Raw genomic sequence first — 22,405 nt, 5'->3', positions numbered from 1 at the left:
ACAGTCTCTACTTAAAGGAATAAATGGACACAAATCAGACGTCAAGAATTATAACATTCAAAAACCAGTCGGAGAACACTTCAGTCTCTCCGGTCACTCGATTACAGACCTAAGAGTGGCTATTCTTCAACAAAAAAAACTTCAAAACCAGACTCCAACGAGAGACTGCTGAATTGGAATTAATTTGCAAACTGGATACAATTAATTTAGGCTTGAATAGAGACTGGGAGTGGATGGGTCATTACACAAAGTAAAACTATTTCCCCATGTTATTTCCCCCCCTGCTACCCCCCACTGTTCCTCAGACGTTTTTGTCAACTGCTGGAAATGGCCCACCTTGATTATCACTACAAAAGGTTTTGTTCATCCTCCCTGCCTCCCTCTCCCCCCCGCTGGTAATAGCTCATCTTAAGTCATCACTCTCCTTACAGTGTGTATGGTAACACCCATTGTTTCATGTTCTCTGTGTATATAAATCATCTCCCCACTGTATTTTCCACTGAATGCATCTGATGAAGTGAGCTGTAGCTCACGAAAGCTTATGCTCAAATAAATTTGTTAGTCTCTAAGGTGCCACAAGTACTCCTTTTCTTTATAGGGAATCAGTTTCATCTTCACCCTATTTTACTGTTGAAGCTGCAAGTTTAGACAAACTTTTCCCCTCCCCTAAACCCAGTATTGTATAAGGCTCTAAGTGCAGAGCTATAAATTTAGTTTTGAAATTTGTAATTCTCACCTCAGGACACCTTTCATACTACACTAAAAACCCACAAGCTAAGAGAACCTAAAAGGGTATGTAGCTGCAACACAGAAGTCCTTCTTTGCAGGCAGATCTCAAGGCCTCAACTCCATGCTCATCTTCCCTGACTCCTGACAATTTTGCCACTATTGATCACCTTCTTTTTCTAAATCTTGTTCTGCCTTTGCATTTGTAACTCTGTCTCCTGGTTCTCCTTTTAGGTCTTTGCTTGACCTTTCAGTGGGATCTCAGGGCTCCATACTTGGCACCCAACTCTTCTTCCCTAGGCCCTCTTTCTCTCTAGAGGTTCTGAGTGCTCATTGGAGCAGGATTTGGCATTAAGAGTTTAATGAACTAGGCCTACATTTTCAAAAGTGACTAGTGATTTTTTTGGTTGCCCAACTTGACACCTTAAAGGGGGCCAGATTTTAAGAAAATGCTCCTGGCTGTTTTTAAGACATATTTAGGGGATTAGTATAATCTGATATTAACCCCAGAGAATGTAATTGAAGAAGTTCTTTTCTAACTCTTGAGGCAGCTAGACAGCTCTTTTTCAAGGCACCTCAGCTGTATGGTGCCACCAAAATTCTACTCTCAGGCTCACAAGGATGATAATGTGAGTTTTCCATAGGTACAGAACATTCAATAGAGATATCTATATAGATACATATAGATACAGATAGATAATAGATTCATAGATACTAAGGTCAGAAGGGACCATTATGATCATCTAGTTCGACCTTCTGCACAATGCAGGCCACAGAATCTCACCCACCCACTCCTGCGAAAAACTTCTCACCTATGTCTGAGCTACTGAAGTCCTCAAATCGTGGTTTAAAGACTTCAAGGTGCAGAGAATCCTCCAGCAAGTGACCCGTGCCCCATGCTACAGAGGAAGGCAAAAAACCTCCAGGGCCTCTTCCAATCTGCCCTGGAGGAAAATTCCTTCCCGACCCCAAATATGGCAATCAGCTAAACCCTGAGCATATGGGCAAGATTCACCAGCCAGATACCCAGGAAAGAATTTTCTGTAGTAACTCAGATCCCACCCCATCTAACATCCCATCACAGGCCATTCGGCCTATTTACCATGAATATTTAAAGATGAATTACCAAAATCATGTTATCCCATCATACGATCTCGTCCATAAACTTATCGAGTTTAATCTTAAAGCCAGATAGGTCTTTTGCCCCCACTGCTTCCCTTGGAAGGCTATTCCAAAACTTCACTCCTCTGATGGTTAGACACCTTTGTCTAATTTCAAGTCTAAACTTCCCAATGATCAGTTTATAAACCATTTGTTCTTGTGTCCACATTGGTACTGATCTTAAATAATTCCTCTCCCTCTCCGGTATTTATCTCTCTGATATATTTATAGAGAGCAATCATATCTCCCCTCAACCTTCTTTTAGTTAGGCTAAACAAGCCAAACTCGAGTGTCCTTTCATAAGACAGAAAGAAAAGGAGGCACCTTAGAGATTAATGCATCCGATGAAGTGAGCTGTAGCTCACGAAAGCTTATGCTCAAATAAATTTGTTAGTCTCTAAGGTGCCACAAGTCCTCCTTTTCTTTTTGCACCTTAGAGACTAACACATGTATTAGAGGATAAGCTTTCCTGAGCTACAGCTCACTTCATGCATCACGAAAGCTTATGCTCAAATAAATGTGGTAGTCTCTAAGGTGCCACAAGTCCTCCTTTTCTTTTTGCGGATACAGACTAACGCGGCTGCTCCTCTGAAACCCCCCCACCGCACACACTGCCCCAGCGCCCCGAGCAGCAGCGGTCACTGCAAGAGAAACAAAACTCACCGGACACCAAGGGGACCCCACCGCCCGCCCACCCTCGGCTGCTTGAGCCAACCGTGGGGCCGACTCCGCCTCCCAGCGTCTCCTCCCCGCCCGCCAGACCCGAGCGACCCTGAGCCCCAGGCTGGAAACTAAACACAAGTCGCAGCCCCGGCCCGGCTCCGGGTGTCTACCGCGCCCAAGGCCGCGAGCGCGGCAGCCTCCGGGCACCGCGGCCGGGGGCGCCAGGCCGGGAGTGAAGCCAGGGGCGGTACCGGGCTGGGAGCGGCCGGCGGCGGCGGCTGCGGGGAGCCGGGAGGCGTCGATCGCTGCTGAGCGCAGGTCGCTGAAGTGGCTCCGGCGGCCTCGGGCTTGTGTTAGCTCCGCAGAGCCCCGGGGTCCCGCCCTCCCTCCTGTCCCCGGAGCCACCCACGGGGCGTTTCATCCCTCAGCCTCCACCCGTCCCTGATTTCCTGCACCAGCGGGTTTGAGTTGACAGAAGGAGCGATTAAGAGCCCCCCTTCCCCAAATCATTCTGCATGACTACTTCAGACCTGTCCCCATCTTGTCTGCAGGCATGGAGATACGGTCATGGCCTAAACGACCAGGTGCATTCTCCTGTCTTGTGAACAAGTGGGTGGGGAGGGACAGAGGCTACAGAGCCATGACTCTGGCCCCCATAACACTAGCCAGGAGAGCAGGCTCAGTGCAGTGGGTAGTATGCTGCATTCTGTAATGGGCTGCAGTAGATTACTGTCCCCTCAGTGCAGGAGAGGAGCACAGGAGAAAATGTGCCTGAGTGTGTGTCTGAGGCACAATTACTTCTGAGGCTACTCCTGATGTAGGCAGCTCATGCTCAGGGCTCTAACTAAAAGCACAAACTAGACCTATGCTTTGAATTTCAGGCTTCAATTTGTATTTCCCAGTTGCATGGTGAACAAATGATGCTATTTGGTAGCAGGGAGTAACATTCTAGGGGGAACAGAATCTGCCTAAGAATATGATACTTTTGATTTAGTTGTGCCTGATGAAGAAGAGGAAAGGATGATCTGCCTTAAATCTTACAGAATGTACAGATGTTCTCACTACTGCACTGGTAGCTGGAGCCTCAGGGCCTTCTTCATTGACCTCAACAAAGGACTTGTGAAAAACTTGTGACAAAAAAAGATTATTATTCTCAGACAACCCTGTGAAGTCAGCTTGGCTCTGTCAGAAGGCATCTCACATTCCCATACTGCTCCAAGTGGACTTGAGGTTATAGCTTTCTTCCTGCTTGATCCTGGGCAGAAACAACTCCACTTCAGTCATTTTCATCATTTCTGGGCTGGTCCACTTAGATAATTTGTCATAGTTCAATTCCCTCTCTAGCTACAGTGAGTTAAGAAAGAGAGGGATTTGACAATTAAAGAGCAGAAAGGAAATCATGAGTATATGAAAAAAAAACTCATCATAAAGGCATGAAACACATACATTGCTATCACCCATGGCTACTGCCATCATTATAGGATGTGCTACATGCAAATAGGGTTTGATCCTGCAAGGTGCTAACATATGCTCCCATTTATCTAAATGGGAGGTGACTTTACATGCAGGATTGTGTCCATAGAGCAGCTCCTTGTTTTTTCTATTTAAACATACATGGGAATGTTTTCCTCTTATGTACATATAGAACTCCTGTTAATGTTAATAGAACATCTACATGTGCAAGCAAGGAAGATTTGATGCTCTGAGGGAATTTGCGTCATTACTGAGGGATTATATAAGAGGAGCAAATTAGGGAATTTAGAAGGTGAGACTGTATGTCTACACTACGAAATTAGGTCGAATTTATAGAAGTCGGTTTTGTAGAAAGCGTTTTTATACAGTCGAGTGTGTATGTCCCCACACAAATGCTCTAAGTGCATGTAGTCGGTGGAGTGTGTCCACAGTACCGAGGCAACCGTCGACTTCCGGAGCTTTGCGCTGTGGGTAGCTATCCCACAGTTCCCGCAGTCTCCACCTCCCATTTGAATTCTGGGTAGAAATCCCAGTGCCTGATGGGGCTAAAACATTGTCGTGAGTGGTTCTGGGTACATATCCTCAGGCCCCCGTTCCCTCCCTCCCTCCGTAAAAGCAAGGGCAGACAATCATTTTGCACCTTTTTTCTTGAGTTACCTGTGCAGACGCCATCCCACGGCAAGCATGGAGCCCGCTCAGCTAACCATCACCGTATGTCTCCTGGGTGCTGGCAGACGTGGTACTGCATTGCTACACAGCAGCAGTTTATTGCCTTTTGGCAGCAGACAGTGCAGTATGACTGGTAGCTGTCGTTGACGTAGTCCTGGGTGCTCTTTTAACCGGGTGCCTGGGCAAACATGGGAGTGACTCAGCCAGGTCATTTCCCTTGTTTCGTCTCATGGCGATTGAGTCCTTCCAGCAGTGCACTGTCTTTTAATCTGCAGCCAGCAGAAGATGATGGCCAGCAGTCATGCTGCACCGTCTTCTGCCGAGCACCCAGGAGGTGACGATGGCTAGCGGTCGTACTGCACAGTCTGCTACCAGCAAGATATATAAAGATAGATGAAGTGGCTCAAAACAAGAAATAGACCAGATTTGTTTTGTATTCATTTTCTCCTCCCTCCCTCCTTCTCTGAAATCAACGGCCTGCTAAACCCAGTTTTGAGTTCTATCCTTGAGGTTTTGAGTTCTATCCTTGAGGCGGCCATTCAGTTTCTCGCAAAGCCACCCCCTTTGTTGATTTTAATTCCCTGTAAGCCAACCCTGTAAGCCATGTCATCAGTCGCCCCTCCCTCCGTCAGGGAAACAGCAGACAATTGTTCCGCGCCTTTTTTCTGTGCAGACGCCATAGCACGGCAAGCATGGAGCCCGCTCAGATCACTTTGGCAATTAGGAGCACATTAAACACCACACGCATTATCCAGCGGTATATGCAGCACCAGAACCTGGCAAAGCAAAACCGGGCGAGTAGGCGATGTCACCGCGGTTACGAGAATGATGAGGTCATGGACACAGACTTCTCTCAAAGCACATGCCCTGGCAACGTGGGCATCATGGTGCTAATGGGGCAGGCTCATGTGGTGGAATGCCGATTCTGGGCCCGGGAAACAAACACAGACTGGTGGGACCACATAGTGTTGCATGTCTGGGACGATTCCCAGTGGCTGCAAAACTTTCGCATGTGTAAGAGCACTTTCATGGAACTTTGTGACTTGCTTTCCCCTGCTCTGAGGCGCAAGAATACCAAGATGAGAGCAGCCCTCACAGTTGAGAAGCAAGTGGCAATAGCCCTGTGGAAGCTTGCAATGCCAGACAGCTAGCGGTCAGTCAGGAATCAATTTGGAGTAGGCAAATCTACTGTGGAGGCTGCTGTGATGCAAGTAGCCAACACAATCATAGATCTGCTGATATCAAGGGTAGTGACCCTGGGAAATGTGCAGGTCATTGTGGATGGCTTTGCTGCAATGGGATTCCCTAACTGTGGTGGGGCCATAGATGGAACCCATATCCCTATCTTGGCATTGGAGCACCAAGCCAGCAAGTACATAAACCACAAGGGGTACTTTTCAATAGTGCTGCAAGCACTGGTGGATCACAAGGGACGTTTCACCAACATCAACGTGGGATGGCCGGAGAAGGTACATGACGCTCGCATCTTCAGGAACTCTGGTCTGTTTCAAAAGCTGCAGGAAGGGACTTTCTTCCCAGACCAGAAAATAACCGTTGGGGATGTTGAAATGCCTATAGTTATTCTTGGGGACCCAGCCTACCTCTTAATGCCATGGCTCATGAAGCCATACATAGGCAGCCTGGTGAGTAGTCAGGAGCTGTTCAACTACAGGTTGAGCAAGTGCAGAATGGTGGTAGAATGTGCATTTGGACGTTTAAAAGCGCGCTGGTGCAGTTTACTGACTCGGTTGGACCTCAGCGAAACCAATATTCCCATTGTTATTACTGCTTGCTGTGCACTCCACAATATCTGTGAGAGTAAGGGGGAGATGTTTATGGTGGGGTGGGAGGTTGAGGCAAATCGCCTGGCAAATCACACAGCCAGACACCAGGGTGGTTAGAAGAGCACAGGAGGGTGCGGTGAGCATCAGAGAAGCTTTGAAAACCAGTTTCATGACTGGCCAGGCTATGGTGTGAAAGTTCTGTTTGTTTCTCCTTCATGAAACCCCCCGCCCATTGGTTCACTCTACTTCCCTGTAAGCTAACCACCCTCCCCACCTCCCTTCGATCACCGCTTGCAGAGGCAATAAAGTCATTGTTGCTTCACATTCGTGCATTCTTTATTAATTCATCACACAAATATGGGGTTAATTACCAAGGTAGCCCAGGAGGGGTGGTGGAGGAGGGAAGGACAAGGCCACACAGCACTTTAAAAGTTTAAAACTTATTGAATGCCAGCCTTCTGTTACTTGGGGAATCCTCTGGGGTGGAGTGGCTGGGTGGCCGGAGGCCCCCCACCGCGTTCTTGGGCGTCTGGGTGAGGAGGCTATGGAACTTGGGGAGGAGGGCGGTTGATTACACAGGGGCTGTAGTGGCGGTCAGTGCTCCTGCTGCCTTTCCTGCAGCTCAACCATACGCTGGAGCATATTAGTTTGATCCTCCAGCAGCCTCAGCATTGAATCCTGCCTCCTCTCATCACGCTGCCACCACCTTTCAGCTTCGGCCCTCTCTTCAGCCCGCCATTTACTCTCTTCAGCCCTCCACCTCTCCTCCCAGTCATTTTGTGCTTTCCTGCACTCTGACATTGTCTGCCTCCATGCATTCATCTGTGCTCTGTCAGTGTGGGAGGACAGCATGAGCTCAGAGAACATTTCATTGCGAGTGCGTTTTTTTCGCCTTCTAATCTTCGCTAGCCTCTGGGAAGGAGAAGATCCTGTGATCCTTGAAACACATGCAGCTAGTGGAGGAAAAAAAAGGGACAGTGGTATTTGAAAAGACACATTTTATAGAACAATGGGTACACTCTTTCACGGTAAACCTTGCTGTTAACATTACATACATAGCACATGTGCTTTCGTTACAAGGTCGCATTTTGCCTCCCCCCACCGCGTGGCTAACAGCGGGGAACATTTCTGATCAGCCAAAGGGAAACAGCACAGCAGGAACGGGCACCTCTGAATGTCCCCTTAAGAAAAGCACCCTATTTCAACCAGGTGACTATGAATGATATCACTCTCCTGAGGATAATGCAAAGAGATAAAAAACGGATGTTGTTTGAACGCCAGCAAACGTACACTGCAATGCTTTGTTCTACAATGATTCCCGAGTACGTGCTACTGGCCTGGAGTGGTAAAGTGTCCTACCATGGTGGATGGAATAAGGCTGCCCTCCCCAGAAACCTTTTGCAAAGGCTTTGGGAGTATATCCAGGAGAGCCATGAATGCCAGGGCAAATTAAACATTAAACATGCTGGCTTTTAAACCTTATATAGTATTTTAAAAGGTACACTCACCAGAGGTCCCTTCTCCGCCTGGTGGGTCCAGGAGGCAGCGTTGGGTGGGTTTGGGGGGTACTGGCTCCAGGTCCAGGGTGAGAAACAGTTCCTGGCTGTCGGGAAAACCGGTTTCTCCGCTTGTTTGCTGTGAGCTATCTACAACCTCATCATCATTGTCTTCCTCGTCCTCAAAATCTGCTTCCGTATTGCCTCCATCTCCATCGAAGGAGTCAAACAACACAGCTGGGGTAGTGGTGGCTGAACCCCTAAAATGGCATGCAGCTCATCTTAGAAGCGGCATGTTTGGGGCTCTGACCCAAAGCGGCCGTTGGCCTCTCTGGTTTCCTGGTAGGTTTGCCTCAGCTCCTTAAGTTTCACGCGGCACTGCTTCGGGTCCCTGTTATGGCACTGCTTCGGGTCCCTGTTATGGTCACAAATGTTTTGGCATTTTAAAAACTGGAACGTAGTTCTGATAGCACGGATTCCTCTCCCCATACAGCGATCAGATCCTGTACCTCCCGTTCGGTCCATGCTAGAGCTCTTTTGCGATTCTGGGACTCCATCATGGTCACCTCTGCTGATAACTCTGCATGGTCACCTCTGCTGATGAGCTCTGCATGGTCACCTGAAGCTTGCCACACTGGCCAAACAGGAAATTGAAATTCAAAAGTTCGCAGGCCTTTTCCTGTCTACCTGGTCAGTGCATCTGAATTGAGAGTGCTGTCCAAAGTGGTCGCAATGGAGCACTCTGGGATAGCTCCTGGAGGCCAATACCATCTAATTGCATCCACAGTTCCCCAAATTCGACCCAGCAAAACCGATTTCAGCGCTAATCCCCTTGTCGGGGGTGGAGTAAGGAAATCGATTTTAAGAGCCCTTTAAGTCAAAAAAAAGGGCTTCGTCATGTGGACGGGTGCAGGGTTACATCGATTTAACGCTGCTAAATTCGACCTCAACGCCTAGTGTAGACCAGGGCATAGAGGCCTCTGTTTCTATTAAGAAGCAGCAGACCTTGTCTAACAAGCCATCCTTAGTTCAGCAGCCAGGGATTCCCTGCTGAGGAATGACAGCTGGTACACCTACAGGAAATGCTGGCACAGGAACTTTTAAGATATCTTTAGGGAGAACATCCACCCCTATCCCTGACCCGCTCCCAAAATGATGAGAGGAAAGGGGCTTGTCTTAGAGCTGTCCGAGGACCAGAACATACCTCAAGCAGCTCCCCTCTCTGGTCTAATGAACCAAGGCAGATTCATCAGGATGCATTTGCTGGTTTGGTGGGGAAATAAGGGTATCGTCACCACCACTCGCCCCATCTCTCCAGCACTACATACACCTGGTCATTCTCCTATCTTCCCACAAGCACTTTCCAAATCTTCCGTGTACTCAATATATTGTCGCATACCCCTCTCCCACCTTAACTTCCACATGATGCTTTCCCTCTTTATGTCAACACAACTTCCTTCACAACTGCACATATGCCTATAGAATATATCTGTAGCTATGCAGTCTCTGAGGTCAGAGTTCAGGTTTTGCATTACAATGTGAGTTAGAGGAATTGTGAGTGAGTGTGTGTGTGTGTGTGTGTGTGTGTGTGTGTGGTCCATCTGTACATGTGTGAGGTGGAAGGGAATTCCTTGGGGAGGTGCAGAGTCAGTGGCATGTTGTGTTGCTGTTCAGGAGTGTGAATCAAGATGCCTTTCCTGCCTTTGAAGGTTTGAGTGATTGTGTTTTGCACTTAAGCAACCTTAAAGAATACTATCTTCCTTTTTTTGGCCTCCCACAAGAAATTCTTGTCACCTGCAAACAGCCTCCTCCAGATCCTGTACTTTCCTTAAAGTGAAGCACCTGCAAACAGAGTGTGTGAAGATAGTAAATATACTTGAAAACAGCTATCTAAGACAAATGTACACACAAATTGATTTCTAGTGCCTAATTGTCAAAACCTCAAATTTATTATAATTAGTCAGCAAAGATGGTTGCTACTTAGCCTGCTAAGGAAGCTATATCTATGATTTTCAATGATGATTTGAATGTAACTGAGACCCAGGTCAGAACCATACAGCCGCATTGCTGGCTTAATAACAGATCTTCATTATGAATCAGATGGAAATTAAATTAGACATATGGTGAGACCATGTGAAATTCATGATGGCTTCACCCATGTATTATTATATTCTGTTATTGTTGGGCATCACTGTTGTGCTAGATGCTGTATAATATATAAAGGTACAGTGCTTCCCCAAGGGTTTACAACCTATATTAAAAAGACAATGAAGTTTAGTTGCATAATATACAGAATGGCCATATGAAGGTGTAATCATAGAGTCATCAAATGGTAATGATCAGATAAATTTATGGTCAAAGCATAGATTGATTAATCTTGTCCCATATCAACATCTTTTCTTAAACCCTGCAAGTATATAGTACTTGTACTCTGTTTTTTAAAAACTGAAATCTAAACTAAACTTATTATAAAAATGTGCAGTCCCTATTTTACTGCATGACATGGATGTTCTCATTTAATCTGCCCTGTTGGCTGGGGTTTAACTACTTCAGAAGAAGTTTCAAAGAAACCTAAATATGTCTAATACCAATATTTACATTACCTCAGATTCCTGTGAGAGACAAGAAATTACTTGCCTCGTCAGCTGGGTTCTGGATCTTTTTTTAGGCAATAAACACATTTAGAAATATAAAACAGCTGTGCTTCCTTCTGGCTGTGCTTCCTTTTATCCTCCACTCTTACCGTCCAGTATATTTCACCACCTATGTTTACCCCTCCTCCCCACCAGTTTCTAGAACTTTCTGTTGTAAAGTTTGCCCAGATTGTTGACATACTGTGTATTTCTTGGGCGATAAAGTTTAGAAATAAAATCAGATTGCAGCTCACTTTCCTTCTAGCCTACATTCTACACCCCGAGCACCTATCCTGCTTAGGTAGGCACCTCTTGATAATCTGGCCCTCAGACCTTGGACTCTTCAGGTTCCATGGCTGGCAACAGGGTTCATTATGGAGTATCTAAACAAATGGATTATGTTGTTATGAGAAGACTAACAAGAGGATGACAGAATAAAAATCTTTTTCTTCCCCCTGAGGGGAACAACAATTTAGTGCTTGGCCCACTTATTTGCTGTGTTGTACCATCTCACAGCAAGAACTACTACCTACAGAGATTTATCATTACTTATCTAATTTAAGATTGTAAGGAACAGATTTTCGGTTCCTCTGTTTGTTGCACTGAGGGCAGTGTTTAAATTGCAGATACTGCAGGGGAATGCTTATGATTTAATTAAAACAACTCTGACACCCTGAGGATTTAGAGGCTGGCAGGCTTTTGAAAATGGAGGGATTGAGGTCTCTCTCTAGCTTTTCTTTCTGTTCAAGCACACTAGCATATATGAAATTTCATGGCCTAGTTACATACCTTGTTCATTCTGAAAGGTTGTTCCTCTGTAAATCTATCCTTAAATTTCTTTGCCCAGTTTCCTTTGAAGTAAAGGGCACTGACAAGCACCAGCTTGGTGAGTGAATCAACAGAGTTGACAGACAATAGCACCTGAATTTTAACTTTAGGAAATAGTGAGACAGTCATATCATTGTGCAGCTTTTATGCTTGGAGTAAATACCAGATTCAAGTTTTGGAGAATATATGTAAGAAAAATGTACTATTTGAGACCATACTTATAGGGCAGCTTCCTGTCTTAAGAGATGAAATATCCTCAAACATATTGGATTGGACTTTGTGGTATCCTTCAGTGACTTTGTCCTACTCAGGCTGCTTCTCGCTAGTAATAACCCCGATTGATAGTCTTAATCTACATTCCTCCCATGGAGAGAGAAAGAAGACTGAAGTTGACATTAGAGGGGACTTTGGTCGGCATAAAGGACCTGGTAGTGTAGATGCATACATTAACAGGTCGACTTAAGGCAGCTTCCATCTACCTAACTTTGTAGTGTAAACCAGGCCTCAGAGTTTATCACAGTAGCTGCAGAACCTCAAGCTGGTGCTGAAACATCTTCACCCCTTTCTATTTTTGGAGGAAAAAATTACCCTCTGAGTAATTTCAGCAGAGTGTACTCTTTCTGTCAGACTGTTTCATGACAATATTTATATCAGAAAATGAACCCCCGAACACACTGCATGGAATCCCATCAAAATGAAACACATTTTTCTTTGTAGGTATTTGTATGAGGCCCAACACTGTGGTATCTTATTGCCTTCAAACACATAACTGGAAAGCAGTAGTCATCAGTGTTTTCCCCTGTGGTGCAAGCAGTGTTATAACTAAAAGGAGATGTCATTTTGGATTTGGTGTTACTGAACTTTCAAATGTAGTTATCTGCCTGCCTCCAACTGGAGCAGTGGGGCAGCAACCATTTTGTGTTTCAGTTCAAATGCAGAATAGAATGAATCAACGTTTTTTCTCTCCCCTCAGAAACAATTTAGGGTGGAAAAATACATGATGCCTCTCTGTGAATGGTAAAAGAACAGTCCTGAGCTCACCTTCAGTCAGGCATTCAACACTGGAATTGATCTCTCTTTGACTTCTTCTGCTGCTCCCATGAAATCAACAGCTCATGGCTCTATGCAGTAATATTTTTTGATCAATTGTAAGTATTCCTATAAGGAAAGAGAGAGACAAGTCTTGCATATTATTTGGCAATATATATTGGCCAACTACTGCCAAATAGAAAAGAGAGTTCATGTTATGACACAGTTTACTAGGAGCATAAAGCTGTCTTCACAGAAGCAAAATATTTTTAGTTATATATGTTATCAATCATCTATGAATGTTCATGTTTAGATATAGTCCTGTCCAGAAAAGCAAATTTAAAAATCCCTGTAATCTTGATATGAGTATCTACAAAGGGTTAGTGGGAAATAAATCTTAAAAAATAATAAACCATTTTGCAGATGTAATTGAAATATTTGCATTTAGGTCTTGTATGGTTTGTTGACATAGACCAATCAGAAAGATGAATTGTATCCCCATTACACAGATAGATGAACTGCTTCACTTACTTTCTTGAAAGGTGATGTTTTTTCTCCATGTAACTGGTTGACACTTTTAAGCAGGTAATTTTTAGTGGGTTGGTTAATTTCAGAGCTAAGTGCCTGAAACCCTGCATGGATGTTACAGGCTCAGCCAGGCAGTAATGACACTTCTGGGTGCTGCCTTGGCTGCCTGCTCCTCTGCTGCTGGGAACTCTGGGATACATCCAGAGGACTTCTGGGACCTGACTGAATTAGGCCAGGGCCCTGCTCGGACCCTAGGTCTCAGCTTAACACTGGCTGGGCCCTCCAGCCCTGCAGGAACCTGGGACCCTGGGTCTGAGCCTGAGAATAGCACATTTGTAGGACGCACATGTGGACATGTGGACGCAAAGTGGGGTTGGCTTGAGCCTGGGCTCAGACCTGGGCTTAAATTGCTTTATAGACATAACCTCAGTGTCAAAGCAGAGAGGTTGAAATATCAGCATAAATAGTGACAAATAAATTGGTTCTATGAAGTTTCATTTTTTAGTAACCCTAACTAGTTATAAGTAGCACAGACAAGAAAATTTAATGTTCATTCTTAACTACGGTATATTGTTTTCACCTGATCCTTTCAAAGTGACATTTGTCCTCCTTTGCCTTGTTGCAGAATACAACTAAGCCAGTGCAGATGATGTTCCAGAGAGGGAAATTTAATTGGACCTACATACAAACAGTGCACACTCATATTGTTGAGCTCCCATATGTCAATAATGACCTCAGCATGCTCATACTGCTACCAGATGACATTACTGGCCTAGAAATGGTAAAGAAATTAATCATATTAATACTGGGAATTCAATTGTTTTTATATCCTAATGTCTATATGGCTGCTGTCTGAGAGTAGGTGATGCTACATTCTTGTATTAGGAACGGGTGAAAAGATCTGGCTCAGGAAAAAATAAGGACAGACCCAAACATTGTTGAACACTCAGAGAACCTGAGCCTTTATTGACCTATGACAAGATTTTTATAGACCCAACACTTTTTTGCACTTCTTACTGTCATCCAGTCCTAGAAGCAGAAGCCCCAAAATCCTGCAAGAAAGGCAGTTCTTTCAGCCCACGCAAAACCAGAGACTACAGGAACCCTTGACAAAAAGCCAGGATAGATGGGAACACTTCATACTAAACAAATATCTACATCTTTGAATGTATTTTAATACGATAAATATTTTAAATAAGGACAAATATAAATTAGAACAACTCAGCTAACAAAATGACTAAGTATATATGTAATTAATTAACAAACATAATTTTCTGATACATTGCATATGGATATGCTAGAATGCCAAAGACTAAAGACATTCAGTATGATTACTATCATGTAAAACAGGACTCTGTTGCTATTATGCTACAAATAGTCAACACTGAAGGTATTCACAAGGTGGGGTCAGGAAGGAATTTTCCCTCAGGTCAGCATGGCAGAGACCCAGGAGGGTTTCACCTTCCTCTGCAGCGTGGGGCATGGGTCACTTGCTAGTTTGAACTACAGTAAATGGTGGATTCTCTGTAACTTGAAATCTTTAAAACAAGATTTGAGGATTTCAGTAACTCAGCCAGAGGTTATGGGCCTATTGCAGGAGTGGGTGGGTATGATTCTGAGGCCTCCAATGTGCAGGACATCAGATTAGATGATAATGATCATCCCTTCTGGCTTTAAACACTGAAATCTTCCAGTTACTGCATGAACCTGCTGTAAAAAAACACGCTGCTTTACAGGTGAGAAGACACCTGTAAACTAGCCAGAAGCTTTTCAGTGATCTTCACTATATTTATAAACCATCTCTATAGTTTCTCCATTCAGGATGGTGAAGGACATCAACATTAAGGAAGTTTCATTTTCACTGTGTAATTTTTGATTCTCTCTTTTTTAACTAACTGTAACTAGAAATAATGACAGGTTTCAGAGTAGCAGCCGTATTAGTCTGTATTCGCAAAAAGAAAAGGAGTACTTGTGGCACCTTAGAAACTAACAAATTTATTTGAGCATAAGCTTTCGTGAGCTACAGCTCACTTCATCGGATATATTCAGTGGAAAATACAGTGGGGAGATTTATATACACATACAGAGAAAATGAAACAATGGGATTTTATCATACACACTATAAGGAGAAAGAAAAGGAGTACCGGTGGCACCTTAGAGACTAACAAATTTATTAGAGCATAAGCTTTCGTGAGCTACAGCTCACTTCATCGGATGCATTTGGTGGAAAAAGCAGAGGAGAGATTTATATACACACACACAGAGAACATGAAACAATGGGTTTATCATACACACTGTAAGGAGAGTGATCACTTAAGATAAGCCATCACCAGCAGCAGGGGGGGGAAAGGAGGAAAACCTTTCATGGTGACAAGCAAGGTAGGCTAATTACAGCAGTTAACAAGAATATCAGAGGAACAGTGGGGGGTGGGGTGGGAGGGAGGGAGAAATACCATGGGGAAATAGTTTTACTTTGTGTAATGACTCATCCATTCCCAGTCTCTATTCAAGCCTAAGTTAATTGTATCCAGTTTGCAAATTAATTCCAATTCAGCAGTCTCTCGTTGGAGTCTGTTTTTGAAGCTTTTTTGTTGAAGTATAGCCACTCTAAGATCTGTGATCGAGTGACCAGAGAGATTGAAGTGTTCTCCAACTGGTTTTTGAATGTTATAATTCTTGACGTCTGATTTATGTCCATTCATTCTTTTACGTAGAGACTGTCCAGTTTGGCCAATGTACATGGCAGAGGGGCATTGCTGGCACATGATGGCATATATCACATTGGTAGATGCGCAGGTGAACGAGCCTCTGATAGTGTGGCTGATGTGATTAGGCCCTATGATGGTATCCCCTGAATAGATATGTGGACAGAGTTGGCAACGGGCTTTGTTGCAAGGATAGGTTCCTGGGTTAGTGGTTCTGTTGTGTGGTGTGTGGTTGCTGGTGAGTATTTGCTTCAGCTTGGGGGACTGTCTGTAAGCAAGGACTGGTCTGTCTCCCAAGATCTGTGAGAGTGATGGCTCGTCCTTCAGGATAGGTTGTAGATCCTTGATGATGCGTTGGAGAGGTTTTAGTTGGGGGCTGAAGGTGATGGCTAGTGGCGTTCTGTTGTTTTCTTTGTTGGGCCTGTCCTGTAGTAGGTGACTTCTGGGTACTCTTCTGGCTCTGTCAATCTGTTTCTTCACTTCAGCAGGTGGGTATTGTAGTTGTAGGAATGCATGATAGAGATCTTGTAGGTGTTTGTCTCTGTCTGAGGGGTTGGAGCAAATGCGGTTATATCGTAGCGCTTGGCTGTAGACAATGGATCGAGTGGTATGATCTGGATGAAAGCTAGAGGCATGTAGGTAGGAATAGCGGTCAGTAGGTTTCCGATATAGGGTGGTGGTTATGTGACCATCGCTTATTAGCACCGTATGTCCAGGAAGTGGATCTCTTGTGTGGACTGGTCCAGGCTGAGGTTGATGGTGGGATGGAAATTGTTGAAATCATGGTGGAATTCCTCAAGAGCTTCTTTTCCATGGGTCCAGATGATGAAGATGTCATCAATGTAGCGCAAGTAGAGTAGGGGCATTAGGGGACGAGAGCTGAGGAAGCGTTGTTCTAAGTCAGCCATAAAAATGTTGGCATACTGTGGGGCCATGCGGGTACCCATCGCAGTGCCGCTGATTTGAAGGTATACATTGTCACCAAATGTGAAATAGTTATGGGTCAGGACAAAGTCACAAAGTTCAGCCACCAGGTTAGCCGTGACAGTATCGGGGATACTGTTCCTGACGGATCGTAGTCCATCTTTGTGTGGAATGTTGGTGTAGAGGGCTTCTACATCCATAGTGGCTAGGATGGTGTTTTTAGGAAGATCACCAATGGACTGTAGTTTCCTCAGGAAATCGGTGGTGTCTCGAAGATAGCTGGGAGTGCTGGTAACGAAGGGCCTGAGGAGGGAGTCTACATAGCCAGACAATCCTGCTGTCAGGGTGCCGATGCCTGAGATGATGGGGCGTCCAGGATTTCCAGGTTTATGGATCTTGGGTAGCAGATAGAATACCCCAGGTCGGGGCTCCAGGGGTGTGTCTGTGCGGATTTGTTCTTGTGCTTTTTCAGGGAGTTTCTTGAGCAAATGCTGTAGTTTCTTTTGGTAACTCTCAGTGGGATCAGAGGGTAATGGCTTGTAGAAAGTGGTGTTGGAGAGCTGCCTAGTAGCCTCTTGTTCATACTCCGACCTATTCATGATGACGACAGCACCTCCTTTGTCATATAAGGAGAGTGATCACTTAAGATGAGCCATCACCAGCAGGAGGGGTCGGCAAGGAGGAAAACCTTTCATGGTGAGAAGCAAGGTGGGCCATTTCCAGCAGTTAACAAGAACGTCTGAGGAACAGTGGAGGGTGGAGTGGGGGGGAGAAATAACATGGGGAAATAGTTTTACTTTGTGTAATGACTCATCCACTCCCGGTCTCTATTCAAGCCTAAGTTAATTGTATCCAGTTTGCAAATTAATTCCAATTCAGAAGTCTCTCGTTGGAGTCTGTTTTTGAAGTTTTTTTGTTGAAGGATAGCCATTCTCAGGTCTGTAATTGAGTGACCGGAGAGATTGAAGTGTTCTCCGACTGGTTTTTGAATGTTATAATTCTTGATGTCTGATTTGTGTCCATTTATTCTTTTACGTAGAGACTGTCCAGTTTGACCAATGTATATGGCAGAGGGGCATTGCTGGCACATGATGGCATATATCACATTGGTAGATGCGCAGGTGAACGAGTCTCTGATAGTGTGGCTGAGGTGATTAGGCCCTATGATAGTGTCCCCTGAATAGATATGTGGACAGAGTTGGCAACGGGCTTTGTTGCTAGGATGGTGTTTTTAGGAAGATCACCGATGGATTGTAGTTTCCTCAGGAAGTCAGTGGTGTCTCGAAGATAGCTGGGAGTGCTGGTAAGGTAGGGCCTGAGGAGGGAGTCTACATAGCCAGACAATCCTGCTGTCAGGGTGCCAATGCCTGAGATGATGGGGCGTCCAGGATTTCCAGGTTTATGGACATCATAATCAAAGAGGCTGACAAAGGAGATGCTGTCGTCATCATGAATAGGTCGGAATATGAACAAGAGGCTACTAGGCAGCTCTCCAACACCACTTTCTACAAGGCATTACCCTCTGATCCCACTGAGGGTTACCAAAAGAAACTTCAGCATTTGCTCAAGAAACTCCCTGAAAAAGCACAAGAACAAATCCACACAGACACACCCCTGGAACCCAGACCTGGGGTATTCTATCTGCTACCCAAGATCCATAAACCTGGAAATCCTGGACGCCCCATCAAGACACCACTGACTTCCTGAGGAAACTACAATCCATCGGTGATCTTCCTAAAAACACCATCCTAGCTACTATGGATGTAGAAGCCCTCTACACCAACATTCCACATAAAGATGGACTCCAAGCCGTCAGGAACAGTATCCCCGATAATTTCACGGCTAACCTGGTGGCTGAACTTTGTGAGTTTGTCCTCACCCATAACTATTTCACATTTGGGGACAATGTATACCTTCAAATCAGTGGCACTGCGATGGGTACCCGCATGGCCCCACAGTATGCCAACATTTTTATGGCTGACTTAGAACAACGCTTCCTCAGCTCTCATCCCCTAATGCCCCTACTCTACTTGCGCTACATTGATGACATCTTCATCATCTGGACCCATGGAAAAGAAGCCCTTGAGGAATTCCACCATGATTTCAACAATTTCCATCCCACCAACAACCTCTGCCTGGACCAGTCCACACAAAAGATCCACTTCCTGGACACTACGGTACTAATAAGCGATGGTCACATAAACACCACCCTATATCGGAAACCTACTGACCGCTATTCCTTCCTCTAGCTTTCATCCAGATCACACCACACGATCCATTGTCTACAGCCAAGCTCTACGATATAACTGCATTTGCTCCAACCCCTCAGACAGAGACAAACACCTACAAGATCTTGATCATGCATTCTTACAACTACAATACCCATCTCCTGAGGTGAAAAAAAAGATTGACAGAGCCAGAAGAGTACCCAGAAGTCACCTACTACAGGACAGGCCGAACAAAGAAAATAACAGAACGCCTCTAGCCATCACCTTCAGCCCCCAACTAAAACCTCTCCAATGCACCGTCAAGGATCTACAACCTATCCTGAAGGACGACCCATCACTCTCACAGATCTTGGGAGACAGGCCAGTCCTTGCATACAGACAGTCCCCCAAGCTGAAGCAAATACTCACCAGCAACCACACACCACACAACGGAACCACTAACCCAGGAACCTATCCTTGCAACAAAGCCCGTTGCTAACTGTTTCCACATATCTATTCAGGGGACACCATCATAGGGCCTAATCACATCATCCACACTATCAGAGACTCGTTCACCTGCGCATCTACCAATGTGATATATGCCATCATGTGCCAGCAATGCCCCTCTGCCATGTACATTGGTCAAACTGGACAGTCTCTACGTAAAAGAATGAATGGACACAAATCAGACGTCAAGAATTATAACATTCAAAAACCAGTCAGAGAACACTTCAGTCTCTCCGGTCACTCGATTACAGACCTGAGAATGGCTATCCTTCAACAAAAAAACTTCAAAAACAGACTCCAACGAGAGACTTCTGAATTGGAATTAATTTGCAAACTGGATACAATTAACTTAGGTTTGAATAGAGACCGGAGTGGATGAGTCATTACACAAAGTAAAACTATTTCCCCATGTTATTTCTCCCCCCCACTCCACCCCCCACTGTTCCTCAGACGTTCTTGTTAACTGCTGGAAATGGCCCACCTTGCTTCTCACCATGAAAGGTTTCCCTCCTTGCCGCCCTCTCCTGCTGGTGATGGCTAATCTTAAGTGATCACTCTCCTTACAGTGTGTATGATAAAACCCATTGTTTCATGTTCTCTGTGTGTGTATATAAATCTTCCCACTGTATTTTCCACTGAATATATCCGATGAAGTGATCTGTAGCTCACGAAAGCTTATGCTCAAATAAATTTGTTAGTCTCTAAGGTGCCACAAGTACTCCTTTTCTTGTAGCTAGAAAGAGACTTGATGTATGAGACATTATCCAGATGGACCAGCTCAGAAATGATGGAGAAAACTGAAGTGGACGTGTATCTGCCCAGGATCAAAATGGAAGAAAGTTATGACCTCAACTCTACTTTGAGCAGCATGGGTATGTGAGATGCCTTCAGTCAGAACCGAGCTGATTTCAGAGGGATGACTGGGAAAAATGATCTTGTTTTGTCAAATGTTTTTCACAAGTGCTTTGTGGAGATCGATGAAGAAGGCACTGAGGCTGCAGCTGCCAGTGTGGCTTCTATGCCAGCACGAAGTCTCATTTCTGCCATTCAGTTTGCAGCAGATCACCCTTTCCTCTTCTTCATCAGGCACTATAAAACTAACAACAGCCTCTTCTTTGGCAGATTCTGCTTCCTATAAAAACTCAGATTTCTGTTGCTAAACAAGATCTTGCAGCAGCAGGACTGTACCATAAAGGCATCGCCTCAAGTGTCTAAATAGCTTGGGTAATTTTATTTCACTTTCCTGTATTATTGGCCAATCTTTGTAGCTTGGGGAACAACAAATAATTCAAATTACTAAGAATTTTGCTCATCTGTTCATGTGATTAGAGGACTTGATAATGATAATATTGGGCTACGACTGTCAAAAGCACAATAAAAACGCACTGGTTGCTTTCTAAATGACTGTAAATTGCACTCTTTCTTAGTACTGTACAACTATACATTTTGCCAGAAGCTGGGAATGAGTGACAGGGGATGGATCACTTGATGATTACCTTTTCTGTTCATTCCTTCTGGGGCACCTGGCACTGGCCACTGTCGGAAGACAGGATACTGTTCTAGATGGACCTTTGGTCTGACCCAGTAGGGCCATTCCTATGTTCTTATGTTATAAAGCAGAAGATCAAATTTGATATAGAGAAATACATCTCAGGAATAAAACAATTACCTGTGCAGGCATACAAAGAGTACACAAGCAGGACCAGATCTTCAGTAGATGCAGATTGCACCACCCCCACTGAAATCAATGGAGCTAGGCCAATTATACCAGATGAGGATATGGCCCACAGTCTCATGAATTGTACTAACTTAACATAGGCATGGCTAGCAATGCAATAAAACCATTTGAATGTAAATGTTTTGTAATATTTACATTTCTAATGGCACTTTTTCCTGTTTTCAGACTGCTTGCAAGTGTTCTGGAAAAAGGGGTAAACAGTGAGGTGGCAAAATTTGCAGATGATACAAAATTACTAAAGATAGTTAAGACCCAGGCGGATTGCAAAGAGCACAAAAGGACCTCTCAAAACTGGGTGACAGGGCAACAAAATGGCAGATGAAATTCAATGTTGATAAATGCCAAGTAATGCACATTGGAAAACATAATCCCAACTATACATATAAAATGATGGGGTCTAAATTATCTGTTACAACTCAGGAAAGAGATCTTGGCGTCATTGTGGATAGTTCTCTGAAGACATCCACTCAATGTGCAGTGGAAATCAAAAAAAAAAAAGCTAACCGAATATCGGAATCATTAACAAAGGAGTAGATAATAAGACAGAAAATATCATATTGCCTCTATATAAATCCACGGTACGCTCACATATTGAATACTGTGTGCAGACGTGGTTGCCTGATCTCAAAAAAGATATATCAGAATTGCAAAAGGTTCAGAAAAGAGTAACAAAAATGATTAGGGGTATGGAATTACTTCTGTATGAGGAGAGATTAATAAGACTGGGACTTTTCAGCTTGGAAAAGGGATGACTAAGGAGGGATGTGATAGAGATCTATAAAATCATAACTGGTGTGGAGAACGTAAATAAGGATGTGTTATTTACTCCTTCTCATAACACAAGTACTAGGGGTCACCAAATGAAATTAATAGGCCGCAGGTTTAAATCAAATAAAAGGAAGTATTTCTTCACACAACGCACAGTCAACCTGTAGAACTCTTTGCCAGAGAATGTTGTTAAGGCCAAGAATATAACAGGGTTCAAAAAAGAACTAGATAAATTCATGGAGGATAGGTCCATCAGTGGCTATTTTCCAGGATGGGCAGGAATGGTATCCCTAGCCTCTGTTTGCCAGAAGCTGGGAATGGGTGACAGGGGATGGATCACTTGATGATTACCGTTTCTGTTCATTTCCTCTGGGGCACCTGGCATTGGCCACTATCTGAAGACAGGATACCGGGCTAGATGGACCTTTGGTCTGACCCAGTATGGCCGTTCTTATGTTTTTATGTTCTGTTTCCCCTGTAGGTAACATACCAATGGGCAAGTGCTGTACAAGAAACAACTGTGTAAAATATAAAAAATAAAATGCATTTCCTTGCAATCATCTGCT

The 22,405-nt window shown here is 44.4% G+C and overlaps 1 protein-coding gene and 1 pseudogene across 1 annotated transcript; one reads left to right on the top strand and one right to left on the bottom strand.

Annotated features, from left to right (window-relative positions):
* Positions 1 to 3,747: 3,747 nt before the first annotated feature.
* On the bottom strand, positions 3,748 to 12,408 carry LOC119850646 (serpin B10-like). Its single transcript, XM_038389072.2, has 2 exons — positions 11,395 to 12,408; positions 3,748 to 3,894 (listed from the first exon to the last, which is right to left on the bottom strand). The coding sequence occupies exons 1-2, from the start codon at positions 11,560 to 11,562 to the stop codon at positions 3,748 to 3,750; spliced, it is 315 nt and encodes a 104-aa protein (XP_038245000.1). The 5' UTR covers positions 11,563 to 12,408.
* A 44-nt stretch (positions 12,409 to 12,452) lies between these two features.
* On the top strand, positions 12,453 to 21,249 carry LOC122458787 (annotated as a pseudogene).
* Positions 21,250 to 22,405: the final 1,156 nt, after the last annotated feature.

The sequence above is a fragment of the Dermochelys coriacea genome, chromosome 2, assembly GCF_009764565.3.
Source record: "Dermochelys coriacea isolate rDerCor1 chromosome 2, rDerCor1.pri.v4, whole genome shotgun sequence".
In the NCBI taxonomy this organism is placed as follows: domain Eukaryota; kingdom Metazoa; phylum Chordata; order Testudines; family Dermochelyidae; genus Dermochelys; species Dermochelys coriacea.
This window is presented reverse-complemented; position numbering and strand designations above follow the sequence as displayed.